At 48.2% G+C, this 21707-nt stretch overlaps 1 protein-coding gene across 2 annotated transcripts in view; it reads left to right on the top strand.

Annotated features, from left to right (window-relative positions):
• The window catches only part of LOC146856391 (retinol dehydrogenase 7-like), an 84784-nt gene that overhangs the window by 50595 nt on the left and 12482 nt on the right, over window positions 1-21707 (top strand). For both annotated transcript variants that reach the window (XM_085654518.1, XM_085654517.1), the window contains one exon: window positions 20081-20244. In XM_085654518.1, the coding sequence (XP_085510644.1) occupies window positions 20081-20244 (164 nt within the window). The remainder of the gene's footprint in view (window positions 1-20080; window positions 20245-21707) is intronic.

Genomic DNA, 21707 nt, shown 5'->3' with positions numbered 1-21707 from the left:
GGCACGAGCAATTCCTGATATGTCGGATTCAGGTTCAAGGGCTTACCTCAACGGAGTCTCGTGGCTACAGCGTACGGTCTTCCTTTGTTTACAGCATGGTAGCAGTAACACATTGTGGGTCGGAACATGCTGTTTATGTAAGCGCCTCATCGTCCACTTGTGTAACAATTGACAAGGGACTATACAGATGAGGTCTGTGCAAGCGCCGGTATGGGGGCCATTTTGGAATGGGGCGCTAGGTTGGCAGACATCTTGGGATGGTGAGAAGGGACCATGGTAAAACCGCCAAGTGATCAATTAAAAGAAAATCCGTCGTGGGTGCAGTGGTGCCTATGTGCTTAAATCTTTAAGTGTCAAAAACTATTTCAATATATGATCTTATTATATACATATTTACAGTTTTGTTAAGAAGAAAACAGTTCATCCATTACATTTGAATAGTATTACATTGACATTTTGTCAAATTTGGCAGTGTCAATAGAAGTAGAACTTGGGCTTGTTTAGAGTTCAATTTCAATAAAGTTCATAGGTCTGCTACTTAAAGTAGAGTTGTCCAATGAGAAAAGGGCATTGACACTCGTCGCAAACTCGATGTTTCTAAATTCCGGCTGCTGGTACCAAGACCTAGTGTTGTTACAGACCATACAGAGGTAACTAAAGTTGTTCGAAGCTTGAGTGGGTTTGGTAGCCAAAAACTTATTTGACTTAAAAGTGCGCTTAAGGCTACAGGACATAACAAACGTTTTGCTGATACTGACTTTCAAATCCAATCCCTCCATAAAGTCTGAAAATCGATCTAAAAGATGCTGCAGCACTAGGGGAGTGCGCCCCACAAGGACAGCAGAGCTGGTATGGGGGCGCTGCCCAATCTGGGGCAAATCCCTACACGTACGAGCCAGCTCCCTCTCGAGGTGATGAATACAGAGTGTAAAGAGGACAAGTGCAAGGACACAGCCTTGCCTTACCCACCTGCGGACACCAAAGGAGTCTGAACATTACTTCTCCCGTACCAACCCTAACTGATGCACTGGAGTCACAATAAATCTCCCTGATGAGGTGTACTGCTCGATTTTCCCGGCCCTATTGTGTTGATGGGTGATTAGGGTGACTTCAGTCTCTTTACCATTCAAGCCTAAGGGTTAGAGTAGTGAATGAAGTCTATTTACTAGGCACTTCGACATGATCCTGTGTTCTTCCCCATAGATTAGGGCTTGCACACATATCCTAGGGGATAGATTCGTTAGTATTAGGGATAACCTGCCCTGTAGTGAGGGTATTTCATGGAGCCGTGCTGAATTCAGGCCTGGTAGGCCTCAAACGGGAGAGACTCCATCTTTCTTTCTGCTCCGGCAGCTTGAGATGCTTCTAGGTTAAAGGGGATGTTTTAGTTATGAGGTGTTATTCGCTTGGAGAGAACCGGTTCAGACCGGCCCTTATCGAAGGATTGTATTTTTCTTCATGCCGAAGACGCTACATCAGGCCGGCCGGCTGGGAAAGTGTCATTGGCACGGGGAGGTACAAGAATTTGGTGGGCGGCAGGTTACGGGCCGGAATTTTCCATGAGGAAATGCACCTCTATATTAGTAAAAGTCTGAGGCAGTTACGAGGCACTTACTTCAGTCCGTAGGCGGCATCTAGCCGTTAGCAGTAAAGCTACTACTTATTCCAGGGAAGACAGATGACAAACTTGAAGGCGGAGAAAAACCGAGAGACAGATACTCTTCTAGCAGAATTGCCAGAGAGGAGAGAGTAGCCGATGAGGAAGAGGTCCCAGTGACTCGGAGAAGGGAGCTACGGAGGTGTGATCTCCAGACGAGCCGAGGCACAGACGAGAAGGGAACCTAGATGACCATTGAGTGCAGGCTACACACGACTAAGGTGATGTCGACCCCTTTCTTATTAGAGTGTACAACCTAATCTTTCACTTTTCTTTGCAGGTTATGTGTTACACAGTAATGTTGTGTGATTGCGTATATAATAAATAATAAAGTATCCAGTTTGTAGTGAATCAACATGTGCTGCGTGTTCTTGTACAAGAGGGTAGCCTATTCTTCTAGTCAGCTGTGACTTGACATGAACAGATGTTAACCCTGATCAGGTAAGTGGTAGCTGAATAAGGGAGAGAGGAACCCCTCGAACCAGAGAACAGGTTGTGCTCAAACTGGCAGTTCTTGTGTGATCTGGTAAATAGTAAAACTGATTCCCCTGCTGTATGTTATGGTAATCATAGGATGAACTTGTGCTGAGGCTGCCGTCTGGGTAGGAAGTCCTGGGTCCGTCTGGGACCGCGAGGCTGAGGCTGCCGTCTGGGTAGGAAGTCCTGGGTCCGTCTGGGACCGCGAGACTGAGGCTGCCGTCTGGGTAGGAAGTCCTGGGTCCGTCTGGGACCGCGAGGCTGAGGCTGCCGTCTGGGTAGGAAGTCCTGGGTCCGTCTGGGACCGCGAGGCTGAGGCTGCCGTCTGGGTAGGAAGTCCTGGGTCCGTCTGGGACCGCGAGGCTGAGGCTGCCGTCTGGGTAGGAAGTCCTGGGTCCGTCTGGGACCGTGAGGCTGAGGCTGCCGTCTGGGTAGGAAGTCCTGGGTCCGTCTGGGACCGCGAGGCTGAGGCTGCCGTCTGGGTAGGAAGTCCTGGGTCCGTCTGGGACCGCGAGGCTGAGGCTGCCGTCTGGGTAGGAAGTCCTGGGTCCGTCTGGGACCGCGAGGCTGAGGCTGCCGTCTGGGTAGGAAGTCCTGGGTCCGTCTGGGATCGCGAGGCCGCCACTTATATTATAAGAGGTCTAGATATATATATATGGATATATATATATATATATTAGGAATTCCCTGTCCTTAGGTGGTATATATATATATATCGGTGGTTACTTGTTGTGAATAGGCCCTAGGGAGAGGGTAACGTTCTGGCTGGGTTAGAGAGGCTCTGATGAGCGGGTTCTATCTGATCCGAAAACCCAAGCAGAACATTTGGCGTCACGAACCGTTTTCGAAACCTGTGTGCGTCGTGTTGTCTCGTGTTTGCTTTCGGCGTGTGCGTGGTTTTGTTTGTATATTATTTGTGGTATAATTGTGTGTATAGTTTTTCTTCTTCTTTCTTTTCTTTTTCTTTCTTTTCTTCTTTCTTTTTCACAATGTTTTCTAGAAAGTCAAAATCTACTTTTAAGTTGCCCGTTGATATTCCCGGATGGGATTCAACACCTTATGAAGCCTTAGCCCGTGAGTGGGCTGATTCTACTGGTTTGAGTGAGAATTGGAATTCTTCTTTGAGCTGGCGGAGCCGGCTAATGTGATAACTTGTTTACAGAAGGCACCCATCTCGAAGGGTGAGGAGATTCCCATTTTGGGGCGCAGAGGTTGGATTGTTCTGTCTGCGTACAGGATTCTGCATGAGAGGTTGTTGAAGCTACAGATATCTCTTAAGGATGTGGAAGCGCACTTTGTTGAGATTCAGAATTCTCATACTTTGTTGCGGTGTCAAAATAAGTTGCTTGCTGACAAACTTGAGACTTACCAGACTATTGCCGAGAGGGCGGCTGTGCGAATTGCCCGTTATAAATACAAGAATCGGCGCGGTCGGGTTTCGACGCGAAAGGTGCGTCTGGTCGTGGCGAAAGCCGGACTGGATTGGAATCCTGATGAATGGGATGGTAATATCTGGAATTCGAGTGATTCTTGTTCCTCGGGCGAGGAATCTGTCAAGCGCGAGTCCTCTCGCTCCCGCCATGATTGTAAGCCTGCTTCTCGCACCCCTGATGGTGCACCCCGTGATTGCGCTCGTCCTTCGAGTGGGGTTGATGCTTCTTCCACTGATTATTCCTCTACGTGTACTGGTCGAGCTCCTTGTGATGCTCATCCCGCGGTCTCGGTGCATCCAGTTTTTCGTCGGAAATTGCAGCAGTCTCCCGCTGCTCCGCAGGGTGTTTCTTTAGACTCTTTAGAGGACTTTACTCAACAGGAAATTAGTGATATTTTGCAGCGATTTCGGCAGCGAGCTGGTGAGACCTTACTCACATGGATGGTGCGCCTTTATGAACTGGGCGCTGCTGGCATTATGTTAGATAATGGCGATTGTTTGAAGTTTTGTTCCTTGAGTTCGGATTCTACTGTACAGGATCATTTTCGTAACTATAATGGTGGTGGTCAAATTTCTTTACTTCAATTGGCGACTGAGGGTTGTAATATTAAGTATCCTACTGAGTCTGATTGGCCTGTGACTGACAAACCATGGTATACTTTGCGCGACGCTGCACAACGTCTCAAAGAGGAGGTGATGAAAACGGCAATTTTTCTGGGTACGGCTGACAGGTTGCTTGATGGTTCGTTGACATCTTCTGTGCGGAATCGTATTATTCGTTCTTCCCCTGTTGCTTATAAGCAGGTCATGATGACTTTATTGATTATTCAAACTGGTAACGTGTTATCTACGGTACTGGAATCGGTACGCCAACTCGGTGAGTTAGGTGAGTGGTTTAAACCTGAACGTCAGTCCCGGCCTGACACTCGTACTCCTGGTGACAATAAACTTACTAGACGTGATATCTTTTCTGGTCTTCTGGCCGATGGTGTGCGGAGGGAGGACATTGACGGTGAGACTACTGCTCGTTTGTGGGAGTTTTTTCACAAACGTGGCTTGGATCGGAAGGAGGGTGCCCGGCGTGTTCGGATGACTGAGTGTGACCGTGGTGGTTCTGACGGTAGCGGTGATGACGAACGCCGTGGGCGCTCTGTTCGTCGTGATGACCGACGTTATGTACGTGATATGTCCCCCCGTCGAGAGAGAGAGAGAGAGAGAGAAGAGGAAAGAGAGAGGGGAAAAAATGATTATATTTACAGCAGACGTAGAGATGATAGGGATCAATCCCCTGAGTTGAGGAGGAGAGAGGATCGTCATAATTTGGCCGATCGAAACCAGCAGTGTACTGCAGAAGACACAAATCCATTTCGTACTGGGAATGGATATGAACAGGAGGTACCGATACCTAAGAAACGTGAGAGTCTTTATCCTGATTTATCCTGGTACACAGAATGCAGTAAACATGACTAGGAAATAGGTCAAGCTCCAGTACACAGATGGGCTCACAGAGATAAAAGACCCTATGTAGATATTGAAATTTATTGGAGACATCGTAATATCCAAAGGGCCCGAGCATTGGTAGATACAGGAGCGGAGGCCACTCTTATTCATGGAAAATCAAAGAAGTTTAAAGGTCAGCCTTTTACAATTACCGGATTAGGTGGAAAGGAAACTCCCGCAGTTCAAACCTTACTTGAAATGAGAATAGGTAGAATCCCTAGAAAAGAATACTCTGTACTAGTGGTGCCACTCTTAGAATTCATAATTGGAATTGATATTTTGAAAGGAATGACTTTGCATTTAGATGATGGATGTTACCAATTTGGAACTACGCATTATATATCGTCCAGGCCTATACGGGTTGGTCGTTTACGAATGCCCCCCATAAAAGTTCCTCAGGCTACAAAAGTGGTTTGTCAGAAGCAGTATCGTATTCCAGGTGGTCATGAGGAGATTAGTACCACTATTCAGGAGTTGGTGGATGCAGGTGTTATAGCCCCAGTTACTTCTGCTTGGAATAATCCTGTTTGGCCTGTACGTAAGAGTGATAATTCTTGGCGTATGACTGTTGATTATCGAGAATTGAACAAACACACACCCTCTTTGACCGTTGCAGTACCGGATGTCATTACTCTACTTGAAAGAATCCAAAAACATCCAGGTACATGGTATGCGTCCATTGATATTGCTAATGCTTTCTTTTCGATTCCGATTGCCCCTGAGTGTCAGGAACAGTTCAGTTTTACGTGGAATGGGCGTCAGATGACGTTTAGAAGTCTTCCTCAGGGCTATGTGCATAGCCCTACGATATGTCACCGGCTGGTGGCAGAGCATTTGGCTGAGATACCGGTTCATCCGCAAGTTCAGATGTGTCATTATATTGATGATGTTTTGATCCAAGGCGAAACACAAGAGGAAGTTCAGACCCAATTGGACAGAGTCATTGGGTGCCTGCGTGAGAAAGGTTGGGAAATCAATCCGGATAAACTACAAGGCCCGTCCCAGGCTGTAAAATTTTGGGGTATTAATTGACATGAAGGGCACCGTGAAGTGATCCCTCAGGTTAAACAGAAAATTCTTGATTTTGCAGTTCCAAGGAATAGGAAAGAAGCCCAAAGCTTCATTGGTTTATTTGGTTTTTGGCGTCAGCATATTCCTCATTTGAGTCAAATATTGGCCCCCTTGTACCGTGTCACTCGTAAAAAGAATGCATTTGATTGGGATAAACCACAGCAAGATGCGTTCAACCTAGCAAAAGAGGCAATTCAACATGCTTTGGATTTATGGCCCGTACGTGATGGTGAGGTAGATTTGAATGTGTCTGTACAGGGCCTTTATGCGAATTGGAGTTTGTGGCAGAAGCAAGGCAGGAGTAGAGTGCCGTTGGGTTTCTGGACCAAAAAGTTACCTGATGCTGGTGAGCGTTATACACCTTTTGAGAAACAGTTACTTGCATGTTATTGGGCTCTGGTGGATACCGAGCAACTGACTTTGGGTCATGATATAGTTTTGCGACCTGAAATTCCTATCATGCAGTGGGTTATGAGTTCGCCGAAAACTCACCGAATTGGACATGCTCAAGAGGCGAGTGTGATTAAATGGAAATGGTATATACAAGACAGGGCACGTGTGGGACAAAAAGGAGTTGCATCTTTACATGAGCAGGTGGCGCGAGCGCTATCGACTGAGACTGAGAGTGTATGTTCCGTACCTTTAGTACAGGAGTCTCCTGTCAAGTGGGGTAGACCTTTTGATGATTTGTCCGCGGAGGACAGGAACCATGTCTGGTTTACGGATGGTTCAGCAAGGTTCATTGGGACGAAACGGCACTGGAAAGCGGTGTCCTATAATCCGATCACGCAAAAACTGCTGAGCACAACTGGTGAAGGTAAGAGCAGTCAATTTGCTGAACTGTATGCTGTTTATCAAATCCTGAAACAAGAATTACCTGGCACATGTCATATTTTCACCGACTCTTGGTCTACTGCCAATGGACTGGCAGTTTGGTTACCGACTTGGCATTCCCATAATTGGGAATTGCATTCAAAACAGTTGTGGGGAAAAGAATTATGGCAGGAGATTTGGGAGATGCTCCCACAGAGTACTGTTACAATCTTCCATGTGGATGCTCACACCCCTATAGATTCTCTTGACAAATTTGTTCATAACATTGCAGATGAGAAATCTAAAATTGCTGAGGCAGTGGTGGACAGGCAAGATTCTGATATTGCGGGATTGGCGAAATGGGCCCACCAGAAGGCAGGACATTTTGGAGAGAAAGCCACTAGCAGGTGGGCTGCTGATCGAGGAATTTATATTCCCCTAGATTTGATCAAGAATGTTATTTTACATTGTCCCATTTGTCAACACATCAGACAGCGCAAAGTGCCCCAAATTGTTAAAGGTCATTTACATCGCGGGAAACTGCCTGCTCAAATTTGGCAAATTGATTACATCGGTCCACTTCCCATGAGTAGGAATTGTCAATATGTTTGCACTATTGTTGATACATACAGTGGCCTGTTGGTAGCCCTTCCCTGTAAGCAAGCTACCCAATTGAATACCATTAAAACATTGGAATTGATTATCATGTATTATGGTGTGCCATTCCAAATTCAATCTGATAATGCATCCCATTTTCGTGGAAGATTGGTACAGGAATTCTGTGTGGAAAACAATATTGACTGGGTGTTTCATGTCCCATACTATCCACAGGCCTCGGGTCTTGTGGAGAGATTGAATGGTCTACTGAAGGGGCAGCTGCGTAAATTAACTGATGACAAATATAAGAATTGGCGAGACTTTTTGTCCCAAGCGCTATTAATTTTGAATAATCGTCCTTTTCTAAATGCTGAATCTCCACTTATGCGTTTGTTCCCTCCGAATGTTAATGCTCAGCCAAATGAAATCAGAGAGACTGTGATGTACTGGGAGATTACTCCCGGAGCTTTGGCTCCATGTAGAGCGACCCCAGGGTCGGCAGGTTTAGACTTGCATGCCATGGATGACACCGTTATAAAAGGTAAAGATCGGGTCATCATCGCGACTGGTGTTGGTGTTCATATACCACCCGGGAATTTTGGATTAATCGCCCCTAGATCGGGACTGGCTGTAAAAGGCATTCAGGTACTTGGAGGGGTCATTGACAGTGATTATCAGGGAGAGATTAAGGTGCTCCTGCTGAATAGCAGTGAGGCTGACTTGCTGATCCATCGAACTGACCGAGTGGCTCAATTACTCATAATGCCTGTCTTCAGTGGTGGGATGGTAAAAGGCACTGCCCCAACTTTGCTAACTGTACGAGGCCAGAAAGGTTTTGGCTCCACAGATAACCCTGGGGCCAGGGTTTGGGTGCAGTCACCTAAGACTCCCCCTGAACAGGCAGAGGTTATCGCCACCGGTCATGATAACACCATTTTAGTTATGAGACCAGGGAAAGATAGCTGGGAAGCGGTCCCGGCTGACAAATGTTACTTACGAGAATGATTAATGCCTGTATTTGATTCTCTTTCAGATCATTCTTTGGATTGTTGCTGCAGGATGTGTCGTCGCCGGACTATTTTCGGGTTGGTTCGACGAGAGAGGAGGAATCCCGTCAACCCCGGATGAGCTACGCACCCGAGTGTCGCGTTCCCTAGCTGCGTGGGATTCGTCATCGAACTTTTGGACCCTACTGGCGAAAAGGGTGACCGATGCCCCTCACTTTTGTTTGACGCCGATGAGATCTGTACACGACATCTTAGCGACCTGTCTGGTTGCTGTCCCTGCTTCGCTGGAAACCTTAACTAATATTTTCAACATTTCAAAGGCTCGCCCCAATGTTCTTCTGGGCGATTTTGCCACCCATGCGTATTGCCCCTTATGTACTGAACTACCAGACCAGATACCCCCCGTCCAGTCCCAAATAGTTACCTATAATATCACACAAGGAGATATGTGTTTTTTCTTACGTGTAATCCTAGTGCAATTTCTGAATGTCTGCGTCTGAAACTGAAAGGTGCTACTTCCTTCACCCTTCATGAGCGAACTTTGTGCTTTCAAAGGACACCGAAAACATGTGCTTCGGTCCAGAACAATATGACTTGCAAGAGTTTGGTAGTTACCCCTAGTCATTATCGCACGATGTTGCTACCTGCCGGATGGCTTTTCTCATGTGGTAATACTTCCTGGCCATATGTCGCCGCAAATATTTCTGGTGGCCCCTGTGCCATTACGAGACTCAGCTTACTGATGTTCTCGTCACATCCGAATGCCAATTCTCGTGTGATTCGAGATACAGTGATGTTACAGGAGGATTGTGACTCATCTTTGCATTTATATTCCAAGTCTGAATACCTTAGCTTGGCTATTTCAATTATTGGTGTTCCTGCTTTGGCGGTTTATAATGCTAAATCTATTGAGAAAATGGCCTGCTGGATGGTAAAATCCATTAATCATACTTCTACAGTCCTGTCTGACATGCTGTTAGACGCCCAGGGTGAACGGAGAGCCATCTTGCAAAATCGAGCGGCCATTGATTATCTTTTGCTTAAACATGGACACGACTGTTCCGATTTTGAGGGTCTTTGTTGTTTTAACTTGTCTGATCATACACAATCTATTCGCGCTCACATTGACAGGCTACATGACTTGACGGAGGAAGTTAGAAAACACATTGACCAGGGCTGGTTTGACTGGCTCTTTAATTGGTTACCTGACTTGTATCTGTTACGTCGAATATTAGGAGGTATTCTAATTACCATCGCTGTTTTGATTTCTATTTGTTGCTTTATTCAGTGTATTCCTTCATTACTTCAATTTTGCACATTTGGTACTAGACATAGATCAGTTAGCTTTGTTTCATATTATTCTTCCACAGATGTTAGTTCTGTTTAATGAATGTATAATAGACTGAAGTCAAGGGTGAAATGTACTGCTCGATTTTCCCGGCCCTATTGTGTTGATGGGTGATTAGGGTGACTTCAGTCTCTTTACCATTCAAGCCTAAGGGTTAGAGTAGTGAATGAAGTCTATTTACTAGGCACTTCGACATGATCCTGTGTTCTTCCCCATAGATTAGGGCTTGCACACATATCCTAGGGGATAGATTCGTTAGTATTAGGGATAACCTGCCCTGTAGTGAGGGTATTTCATGGAGCCGTGCTGAATTCAGGCCTGGTAGGCCTCAAACGGGAGAGACTCCATCTTTCTTTCTGCTCCGGCAGCTTGAGATGCTTCTAGGTTAAAGGGGATGTTTTAGTTATGAGGTGTTATTCGCTTGGAGAGAACCGGTTCAGACCGGCCCTTATCGAAGGATTGTATTTTTCTTCATGCCGAAGACGCTACATCAGGCCGGCCGGCTGGGAAAGTGTCCTTGGCACGGGGAGGTACAAGAATTTGGTGGGCGGCAGGTTACGGGCCGGAATTTTCCATGAGGAAATGCACCTCTATATTAGTAAAAGTCTGAGGCAGTTACGAGGCACTTACTTCAGTCCGTAGGCGGCATCTAGCCGTTAGCAGTAAAGCTACTACTTATTCCAGGGAAGACAGATGACAAACTTGAAGGCGGAGAAAAACCGAGAGACAGATACTCTTCTAGCAGAATTGCCAGAGAGGAGAGAGTAGCCGATGAGGAAGAGGTCCCAGTGACTCGGAGAAGGGAGCTACGGAGGTGTGATCTCCAGACGAGCCGAGGCACAGACGAGAAGGGAACCTAGATGACCATTGAGTGCAGGCTACACACGACTAAGGTGATGTCGACCCCTTTCTTATTAGAGTGTACAACCTAATCTTTCACTTTTCTTTGCAGGTTATGTGTTACACAGTAATGTTGTGTGATTGCGTATATAATAAATAATAAAGTATCCAGTTTGTAGTGAATCAACATGTGCTGCGTGTTCTTGTACAAGAGGGTAGCCTATTCTTCTAGTCAGCTGTGACTTGACATGAACAGATGTTAACCCTGATCAGGTAAGTGGTAGCTGAATAAGGGAGAGAGGAACCCCTCGAACCAGAGAACAGGTTGTGCTCAAACTGGCAGTTCTTGTGTGATCTGGTAAATAGTAAAACTGATTCCCCTGCTGTATGTTATGGTAATCATAGGATGAACTTGTGCTGAGGCTGCCGTCTGGGTAGGAAGTCCTGGGTCCGTCTGGGACCGCGAGGCTGAGGCTGCCGTCTGGGTAGGAAGTCCTGGGTCCGTCTGGGACCGCGAGACTGAGGCTGCCGTCTGGGTAGGAAGTCCTGGGTCCGTCTGGGACCGCGAGGCTGAGGCTGCCGTCTGGGTAGGAAGTCCTGGGTCCGTCTGGGACCGCGAGGCTGAGGCTGCTGTCTGGGTAGGAAGTCCTGGGTCCGTCTGGGACCGCGAGGCTGAGGCTGCCGTCTGGGTAGGAAGTCCTGGGTCCGTCTGGGACCGTGAGGCTGAGGCTGCCGTCTGGGTAGGAAGTCCTGGGTCCGTCTGGGACCGCGAGGCTGAGGCTGCCGTCTGGGTAGGAAGTCCTGGGTCCGTCTGGGACCGCGAGGCTGAGGCTGCCGTCTGGGTAGGAAGTCCTGGGTCCGTCTGGGACCGCGAGGCTGAGGCTGCCGTCTGGGTAGGAAGTCCTGGGTCCGTCTGGGATCGCGAGGCCGCCACTTATATTATTGTAACGCCCTGAACGTCTCAGGATCATTTAACAGACACGACAATGAGGACGCAACCACTTGTGAAGGGTTAGTTCTTTTAATGAAGGCAAATAAAATACAAAGAACAAACAAAAGTTATAGTCACTGGAATCCTCCAGGCTAAGTACGTTACCAGCCCACAGCACGGATGGTCCTAACCGTCCTCTGCATATACGCCGATCTCGGCGTATGCCAACAGAGGGCAGAAATGAAATGGCCGACAATGCCAATCGGTAGGCTGTGAGGGTCACGAAGAGTGTTGGGGAGAATCGAGGAGTCAGGGAAACACCCAGCCGGGGTCTCTACCTGAAGGGAGCAGCCGCTCAACCTCTTCCTCAGACTGCACCGGGACGCGGAGTCACCTCCTGGTGATGCGTCACCGATACCCCAATCACAAGCAAGAAGACTGAACCGAGAGCAGCTGCTCGATCGATCCTGTGGACTTCCGAGTCTGTAACGCGGCAAACACCTCCTGGTGTGCGTTACAGCTGGCAGTCCCTGTGTCTCTGGTCGGGCTGGGAGTTACGACTCCAACCAGCAAAAGCGCCACTGCGCTTGGACTCAGCCGAGTCAAAAAGCGAAGCTCAATGGTTGACCGGTAGAGCTTCCGGGTCCTTCACAGGTGACGATGGGGCAAGACACGGCCCAGGGAGTAACGACTCGACCTACCTCCGTTCTTGCCTTACTGGAGCACCACTCCGGAACACTGCTCTTCACGAAGCAGGTACGTCGGTGTAAACACAATATCCGACAGCCTTGTACCTCCCGGTTCCTCCCTTTATAGGGCGTGTTTTCCTTGAGTTATGTAACAGCTCTCCTGTTTACATAAGGGCGTGTTTCCCTTGAGTTATGTAACAGCTCTCCTGTTTACATAAGGGCGTGTTTCCCTTGAGTTATGTAACAGCTCTCCTGTTTACATAAGGGCGTGTTTCCCTTGTATGACAGGAATTCTTGACAGTACATCCTCCCTCTCAGCGGCTCCCCACGGGTCCAGCGCTGGCAGGAAAACGCCGATGGAACAAGGAGACCAAGCGCGGAGCATGAACCCCTTCAGCCGGTTCCCATGAATGCTCCTCCGGGCCATAGCCTTTCCACGCAACCAGGTACCACAGCTTCCCCCTGCGCCATTTGGACGCCCGTATGCCCGACACTTCATACTCCACCTCCGACTCCACGCATACCGGCCTAGGTGTCCCAGACGGCTTGGAGGGTGCTGGTTTGAGCAATGATACATGAAAGACAGGGTGTATCCGCAATGACTGCGGCAAGCACACCTTCACGTTCACGGGACCCATACACTTGGTAATTCGATAGGGGCCCATGTACTTGGGATGGAACACACTGTTCTTTCGAAACCTCATGTTTCTTGTGGATATCCAGACGTAGTCTCCAGTGCGGTACAGTGGCCCGGGCCTTCTCTTCCTATCTGCCGCAGCCTTGTATCTTCTCTTGGCCTCTATTAGGACAGCCCTTGAGCGCATCAACGTGTCTTTTATGTGTGCCACCCTGTCCGCTGTGGCGGGAATCCTGTCCTCTCTGAACGGATGTAGAAATGGCAAGAACCTGGGATGTTGGCCATAGTTGCTATAGAACGGAGATGACTGTGTGGAGCTGTGAGTGGCGTTGTTATAGGCTATCTCTGCAACCCATAGCAAGTCGACCCATTCTTCCCTGCCCTGGTCCACAAAACATCGCAGATACTGTTTGAGCGTTTGGTTCAGGCGCTCGGTTTGGCAGTCCGTTTGAGGGTGGTAGCTGGTGGACAGGGCGGTCTTAACATGCAGCGCAGTGCACCAAGTCTTCCAGAATTGCGCAGTAAACTGCGACCCCCGGTCCGACACGATCACCCCAGGTAATCCATGCAGTCGTACCACATTCTTTAGGAGTAGTGACGCCAATTCCCCGGCCGTAGGGACTCTCTTGCAGGGGATGAAGTGCCCCATTTTCGTCAAGTAATCCACCACCACCAGTATTGCCGTCATCCCCTGGTCTACCGGTAGGCCCACCACGAAGTCCAGTGATATGCTATCCCATGGTCTATCCGGGGTCGGAAGTGGATGTAAGAGCCCTTGGGTTCGGCCATGGTCGGCCTTCATGGTAGCACACGTAGGACACTCCTGTCCCCACCTCCTGACATCCACTCTCATGGTTGGCCACCAGAAATGCCGTCCCATGCTAGCCACCGTTTTTTCAAAGCCCAAATGACCTGCGCATGGAGAGTCATGGCACCAGATGAATGCTTGTTTCCTTAGCCTAGGCGTGGGTATCAATAGGCACCTGCCCTTCAGGGGTATCCCGTCCTTCAGCTGCCATTCTCTGTGACTGAGGAGCCACCTCCGCCATGCGAATGACCTGATCCCTCTCTTTATTCCCCTCAGGAAAGTATCCGGTTGGATAACCCCCAATACCATCCTCGGGGAAATGATGGAACGCTCGGTTGCAGGCAATGGTTCCTTAACTGCAGATTGACGGGACAGGGCGTCCGCCTTCCGGTTTTCCGTCCCCGGCCGATATGTGATGCGGAAGTTGAACCCCGCAAAGAAGATCATCCACCGCAGCTGCCTGGGAGAAAGGTGTCTAGTGGCCGTCATGAACTGTAGGTTCCGATGGTCCGTGTACACCGATACCACATGTCTTGCCCCCATCAACCAATGCCTCCATTCGGTGAAGGCGTCCTTGATTGCGAGAAGCTCCTTCTCCGCAATATGGTAGTTGCGTTCGGCGTCGTTGAGTTTGCGGGACATGTACGCAACGGGATGAAGCACCCCTGTGTCGTGGTTGCGTTGGGACAAGATAGCCCCCAGCGCCACATCCGACGCGTCCGCTTCCACCACGTAGGGGAGATCCGGATCGGGGTGAGCCAACACCGGCGCCTTACCAAAGGCGCTTTTCAGGGCCTCAAAGGCTTTGTTCGCTTCAGGGGACCAGACAAACTCCTTGGACTTCCTCAGTAGCTGTGTGATTGGGGCCACCACTCCTGAAAATCCATCTATAAACCGTCTGTAAAAGTTGGCGAAGCCAATGAAACTTTGGACGTCCTTCACGCTTTGGGGCACCGGCCATTCTTTCACCGCCTTGATCTTTCGTTCTGCCATCTCCTGTCCCTCTGGACTCAGCATCACTCCGAGGAATTCCACGGATGTGACGTGGAAGTCACACTTGCTGAGTTTACAAAACAGCATGTTTTCCCTCAGCTTTTGGAGCACAGCTTTGACGTGGTGTACGTGCTCCTCCACACTGGACGAATAGATGAGGATGTCGTCGATATATACGACCACGTAGATATCCAACTCCTCTCTGAATACCTCATTCAAAAAGTACTGAAAGGCTGCCGGGGCGTTGCACAGACCGAACGGCATGACGAGGTACTCAAAAAGGCCGAACCTGGTCTTAAAGGCGGTCTTCCACTCGTCTCCGTCCCTCATGCGCACCAGATGGTATGCCCCTTTCAAATCCAACTTGGTGTAGATACGAGCTTTCTTGACCTGTTCCAGAAGTACACTGATGAGAGGCAAGGGGTACCGATTTTTTATGGTTATCGCATTCAATGCCCTAAAGTCCACACAGGCTCTCAGCTCCCCATTAGCCTTCGGGATGAAGAAGAGTGGCGAGGCGGCCGGAGACTTGGACGGGCGGATGAATCTTAGCTTGAGGAGTTTATCCAGGTACCCCCGGAGATGCACGTTTTCAGGCTCCGTCAGGGCATACAGCCTGCCGCTGGGAACGCTGGCCCCTGGCACCAGGTCGATCTGGCAGTCAAACTGTCTATGTGGTGGTAGCACTTCCGCCTTCACCTCATCAAATACATCCTCAAAACTGTGATAAGCCTGGGGGAGAGCCACATCTTTTTCTGCCGCTGTAGCCACCGTCTGACTCCCGCTCTCATCTGCGTCAAGGGATTCCGTTCTTATTCCACAATGCAGGATGCAATACGGTGACGTCATTTCGATGCGATGTGTTGGCCAATCCACAAAGGGGTTGTGTTTCTGTAGCCACGGCAATCCCAATATGACGCCATATTGGGGCGCTCGGATGATGTTAAAATCGATTTGTTCCAAATGGTTCCTCCCATATCTCATCGGAAGGACCCCCGTGTGCTGTCCGATGGGCCCCGTCACCAATCGCCTTCCGTCTACCGCATAGACGTCTTCGGGTACTGCTTTGGGAAGAAGCACTAGCCCTAGCCTGCATGCCTCGTTGTGGTCCATAAACATGCCAGTGGCCCCTGAATCCACCATGGCCACAACGGGTATCCACTGGTCATGCACTCCCACGTGCACCGTGATAAACAGGTGTCGTTGTCCCTTAGTGACCGAGTTGGAAAGTGAAGGGATGGATGAGTGACTCCGAGATGCCCCTTCTCTGGTCTTGGAGTCCTCTAGTTTTCCGCCGGTATGTCCACCACGGCTGTTACCGACCGGTTGGCCCGATAACGTGACGTCTTCGGTTTGGCAGGGCATTCACGTACGTAGTGGCCTTTTTTGCCACAATATAGGCACAATCCTTGTTTACGGCGTGACTCTTTCTCCGTGGCTGTGAGGCTCGCTCGTATTGCGCTGATGTCCATGGGTTCTCCCTTGGATGCGGTGGAAGTTTCAGGACTTCCCACCGTCACATAGGATGGAAGGGATTTTCCTTTTCTCCCATGATCCCCCTTTCTTTCACTTAGCCTATGTTCCAGCCGTAATACCAGGTTGATAAGGCCCTCACATGTCTTGGGTTGAGGGTCAATATGAGCCACGGCGTCCTTGAGCTCATCGCACAGCCCTTGATGGAAGAGCGCCGTCTGTTTAGCAACAGGCCACTTGGTTTCCGCAACCAGCCTTCGGAACGCGTTGAGATACTGCACCAGGTCGTTGGATCCCTGTCTCAACTCAAGCATTTCACGGTCCGCCGTGTACGAGTCAGCCCTTCTGTCGAATACCTTCAGGAATTCCTCGCGAAAAGCACCCCAATCACATAAGAGGGGGTCGTCCCTGCTCACCAGAGGTACGGCCCATTGTGCCGCGTTTCCAGCCAAATAGGATATAAGGAAAGCCACACGAGCCTGACTCGTGGGGAACGCCTTTGGTTTGCACGATAAATGTAGCGCCACTTGTGTGAGGAATACCTGCACTGTGTTAGGATCCCCACTGTACCTCTCTGGTGTTGCCAAGGGGATGGCTACCGGCATTTCCACTACTACCGCAGGGGTCTGGTTCGTGAGGGAGGTGCTGGGCGTGAGCGGGTCCAATTGGATAGCATCCAGTCTGGCTTTTACATCGGCTGTTTCTTGCCTAGAGGCAGCCACTTCAACTTGCATGGCCGCTAAAGCAGCCAGCACATCATCAAGTGTTGCCATGTCTGTTATCGACCGGGAGACAGTTAGTGTTATTAAGGTCGGATATTTTGTAACGCCCTGAACGTCTCAGGATCGTTTAACAGACACGACAATGAGGACGCAACCACTTGTGAAGGGTTAGTTCTTTTAATGAAGGCAAATAAAATACAAAGAACAAACAAAAGTTATAGTCACTGGAATCCTCCAGGCTAAGTACGTTACCAGCCCACAGCACGGATGGTCCTAACCGTCCTCTGCATATACGCCGATCTCGGCGTATGCCAACAGAGGGCAGAAATGAAATGGCCGACAATGCCAATCGGTAGGCTGTGAGGGTCACGAAGAGTGTTGGGGAGAATCGAGGAGTCAGGGAAACACCCAGCCGGGGTCTCTACCTGAAGGGAGCAGCCGCTCAACCTCTTCCTCAGACTGCACCGGGACGCGGAGTCACCTCCTGGTGATGCGTCACCGATACCCCAATCACAAGCAAGAAGACTGAACCGAGAGCAGCCGCTCGATCGATCCTGTGGACTTCCGAGTCTGTAACGCGGCAAACACCTCCTGGTGTGCGTTACAGCTGGCAGTCCCTGTGTCTCTGGTCGGGCTGGGAGTTACGACTCCAACCAGCAAAAGCGCCACTGCGCTTGGACTCAGCCGAGTCAAAAAGCGAAGCTCAATGGTTGACCGGTAGAGCTTCCGGGTCCTTCACAGGTGACGATGGGGCAAGACACGGCCCAGGGAGTAACGACTCGACCTACCTCCGTTCTTGCCTTACTGGAGCACCACTCCGGAACACTGCTCTTCACGAAGCAGGTACGTCGGTGTAAACACAATATCCGACAGCCTTGTACCTCCCGGTTCCTCCCTTTATAGGGCGTGTTTTCCTTGAGTTATGTAACAGCTCTCCTGTTTACATAAGGGCGTGTTTCCCTTGAGTTATGTAACAGCTCTCCTGTTTACATAAGGGCGTGTTTCCCTTGAGTTATGTAACAGCTCTCCTGTTTACATAAGGGCGTGTTTCCCTTGTATGACAGGAATTCTTGACAATTATAAGAGGTCTAGATATATATATATGGATATATATATATATATATATATATATATATATATATTAGGAATTCCCTGTCCTTAGGTGGTATATATATATATATCGGTGGTTACTTGTTGTGAATAGGCCCTAGGGAGAGGGTAACGTTCTGGCTGGGTTAGAGAGGCTCTGATGAGCGGGTTCTATCTGATCCGAAAACCCAAGCAGAACATGAGGTCAATTATGGTCCTGTCCACGCCGCGAACTTCCATTATGCTCTATAATTTACTGTGGTAAACACAGTAGTCAAAGGTGCTGGACATGTTCATAAACCCCCAAATTAAAGAGCCCTGCTTCGCAATGGTATACTTGCCCAACAGTAGGGAGAGGTTAAGACACTGATCCCCGGTCCCAAGCCTCCTCCTGAACCCATACTGAATATCAGAAAGGATTCTAGTGTCCTTGGCCCAGGTTCCAATCCTAACTGATGGGAAAGGAGAAAGGAAGAACATGTGAAAGGAGAACACATCCCAGAATCTTCACCATTAAGTCCAAAAGAGAGATCGCACTGTGGCAAATCACGTCCCCTCAGTCCCTTTTTTAAAGCTGGGGACGATGATTGATTACGACCAAGTGGGTAACTTGCTAGAGCAGCTAGCCGGCTGAAGGACATTAGTGACCAGTGGGGCTCAGAGTTCGAATTGGCTCTTAAAAAGGTCCAAGGGGACCCAATCGGGACTAGGGGCTGTGCTGCTTGGGCTTGTTCCATCAACCTACAGCACTTCTTCAAGCTCAAGAGGAATTTGGGCTGAAAGTTATGCCTTGCGTCTATGCTGGGATTAGTCCTAGATTTGCCTGACCCTTCCTCTCCGGGTCCAGCCGAATAGACCTTTCCAAAAAATGATGCCCACTCCTGCTCTGGTATATCAATTTCAAAATAAGGTTCATATGCCTTCTTTGGAAAGGGCTGCTTCACAATTTTCCAGAAGGCCCTGAGATCTTTCTTACGGCTCGCAACCTCCAGATCCTCCCAGGTCTTCACTTTTAAGATGTTTTTCCTGGCCTTAATTGCCTTTCGGTAGGCTTTCCTACACTGGGCCCCTTCTTGTGGAATCCTGAGGGATTTTTGGAGAGCGAGCATAAGGGCCTTGTGAGTACTTGATTTCAGTCTATACATAGTCACATCAATCAAGCCACATCAATCAACTCATTCCATTCACACCTCCATGCACTTACTTGCCTTCTGAGGATGGGATGACCGTGTATTGAGTCCATACTTGTAGCAGAAATGCGCTATATAAATACATAAAGTCAATGACCTACATTTATTGTGGCATACATTTTGTCTTTAAAAGCTGCACCTATTCTCCTGGAATAGGATAAATGGTTGTTATAATTTGAGATATGCCCCAAAACGCACTACAGTAGTGTTGCTGCATTACACACCAGCCTTTCTCAGCTGCAAATGTTTTAGCCCAACCAAATTTTTTCCTGACAGGGTCCAAGATTGATAAAACTCAGCTTCCTGCTTCCATGCAATTCAGTTTGTACCAAGAGAGTTATTTTTACCAATAGAGGAATGTAATTGAGACTTCTATGAGACCTGGGGACCCACGAACTCCATTAAATGGTTTCCTAAATTAGTGGACTGAGATGCCTGTGGCAGTCAGCAGAAGCGGTGATGTTTTTTTTTTTAAACGTCACTTAATTAATTTTGTTTAACAACTGATTAAGAATTGGAGGACATTTACACAGTGAGATTTAGGCACTGCTAAACTTGATTTTCTAAAGAAATATGGGGTGATGTCAATATGTTTTAGAAAATCAGCTTGCTGACGTGTATAGATACTACAATGGTATATTTATGAAGCTCCAGATCACTTTGGTGGTACTCTGTGGAACATTTGCCACTCGACAAGAGGTTTAATGTCGACATGGGTTGAGGTTTCTCTACTGAACAACACTAAATCAGTCATGGGATCTCAAAGAGAAGGATGGATAACCTGGGTACTGATTGCCTTTTTGCAGACAAGACCTGTCTTCTTTTGGAGTGAAAGTTTCCATCATCGAGCCCGGGGCTTTCCAAACGAATTTAACATTCAGAGGAGCACTCAAGGCGAGCCTGGACGGGATTTGGAACCAGCTCCCATCCGAGGTGAAGGAGAGCTATGGAGAGACCTCCTTAAAAAACTGTGAGTTCTCTGCTCTTTTCTGTAATGTGTATTCTGCCATTTGAAGAAGCCTGAGAACATTCCAGGCTGTGGCGCATAAGTGTCAATGAGTGTTCATGATGCTGTTTTTTCGAATGCATTCATCCATCTTCTCCTGACAAGCTTTTCTCTCAGCTTCCTGTTCTTTTATGGCTGTCATTTGTCAACGCCACACTGTCTTGTCACTCTTTCTCTTTTCTTTTTCAACACCCCTGTCATTTCCTTATATTTCTCTTCCAGCTTCGCCCCCACTCCTCTACTCTCAGTGTGTCCTTTTTAGGTTTCGCCGGCACATCGCTTGTGCTGTGCTTGTGAAATCTCTTGTATTTAATATATCTTAAAAGGGGGCTCTTATCAGTTCCCGTTGCCAAATTATTGTGTTCATTCGCTTTTGTGTGGAATTTATTTCGTTAACTTCCTCAGGCTGCATGCATTTACGTTACTTCTCCTAAAGTTGTTCACACTGTTTAATACCCATTCACTTTCAAGATCAGGGGCCTCATGTAGGTCGCCAAATACCGGTCGGTAACGGCCGATTTTCGGTAATTATACCGTTACCGACCGGTATTTTGGCTATTGGTATGTAGGGGGACAATTTTTGGATTCGGAATTCACCGAATCGGTAAAATTACCGAATCGGGAAAATTACCGAATCGGTAATGTTACCGAATCGGTAATTTTTCCGATTCGGTAATTATACCGATTCGGTAAATTCCGAATCCAAAAATGAGATGTAGGGGGAGTGTGTGGGTGTGTTTAGGAGTCGGTATTTACCACCAACTAATAGTTGGTGGTAAATAATTAATGTATGTGTATCAGCATTTTTCAGCGCTTAGCAGTGTGCAATGTGGCAGACATACATGCCCTTAGGGCATGTATGTGTGCCACATGTGCACACATGGCCGAATCAGGGGTGCAACAGGGTGTCAATGTGACACCCTGCCACCCTTGCATGTTCTCCACCATTACCGAATCGGTATTTACCGATTCGGTAATGAGGCATACCTTCCCCTCAATGGGAAGGTATGCCTCATTACCGAATCGGTAAATACCGATTCGGTAATTACCGAATTGTAACGAATCGGTAAAAATTACCGACTCATTACCTACATACGAGTTACCACTTCTTAAATACCGATTCGGTAACATTCGGTATTTAAGAAGTGGTAACTGGTATGCTACCTACATGAGGCCCCAGATCTCTTACCACGAAAAGGAAACAGCTTCTAACTGTATGCTGGAATGCTTGCTTTTTATTACTTAGTTGTGTAAAGAGATGCTTTAGCCTTAGAAAGTTTGTGGCATTTCCGATTCATACCTTACTACCTTTCTCTGCACTTTGTAGGTATTATCAGATTTATTTTCTCAACTTAATTTATTTGGTCATTATGATCAAATTCTGAATGTTGTAATAAACATTGCATGTTAAAAATTAAGTTAATTTA

The sequence above is a fragment of the Triturus cristatus genome, chromosome 4_1, assembly GCF_964204655.1.
Source record: "Triturus cristatus chromosome 4_1, aTriCri1.1, whole genome shotgun sequence".
NCBI classification, from domain to species: Eukaryota; Metazoa; Chordata; class Amphibia; order Caudata; family Salamandridae; genus Triturus; species Triturus cristatus.
This window is presented reverse-complemented; position numbering and strand designations above follow the sequence as displayed.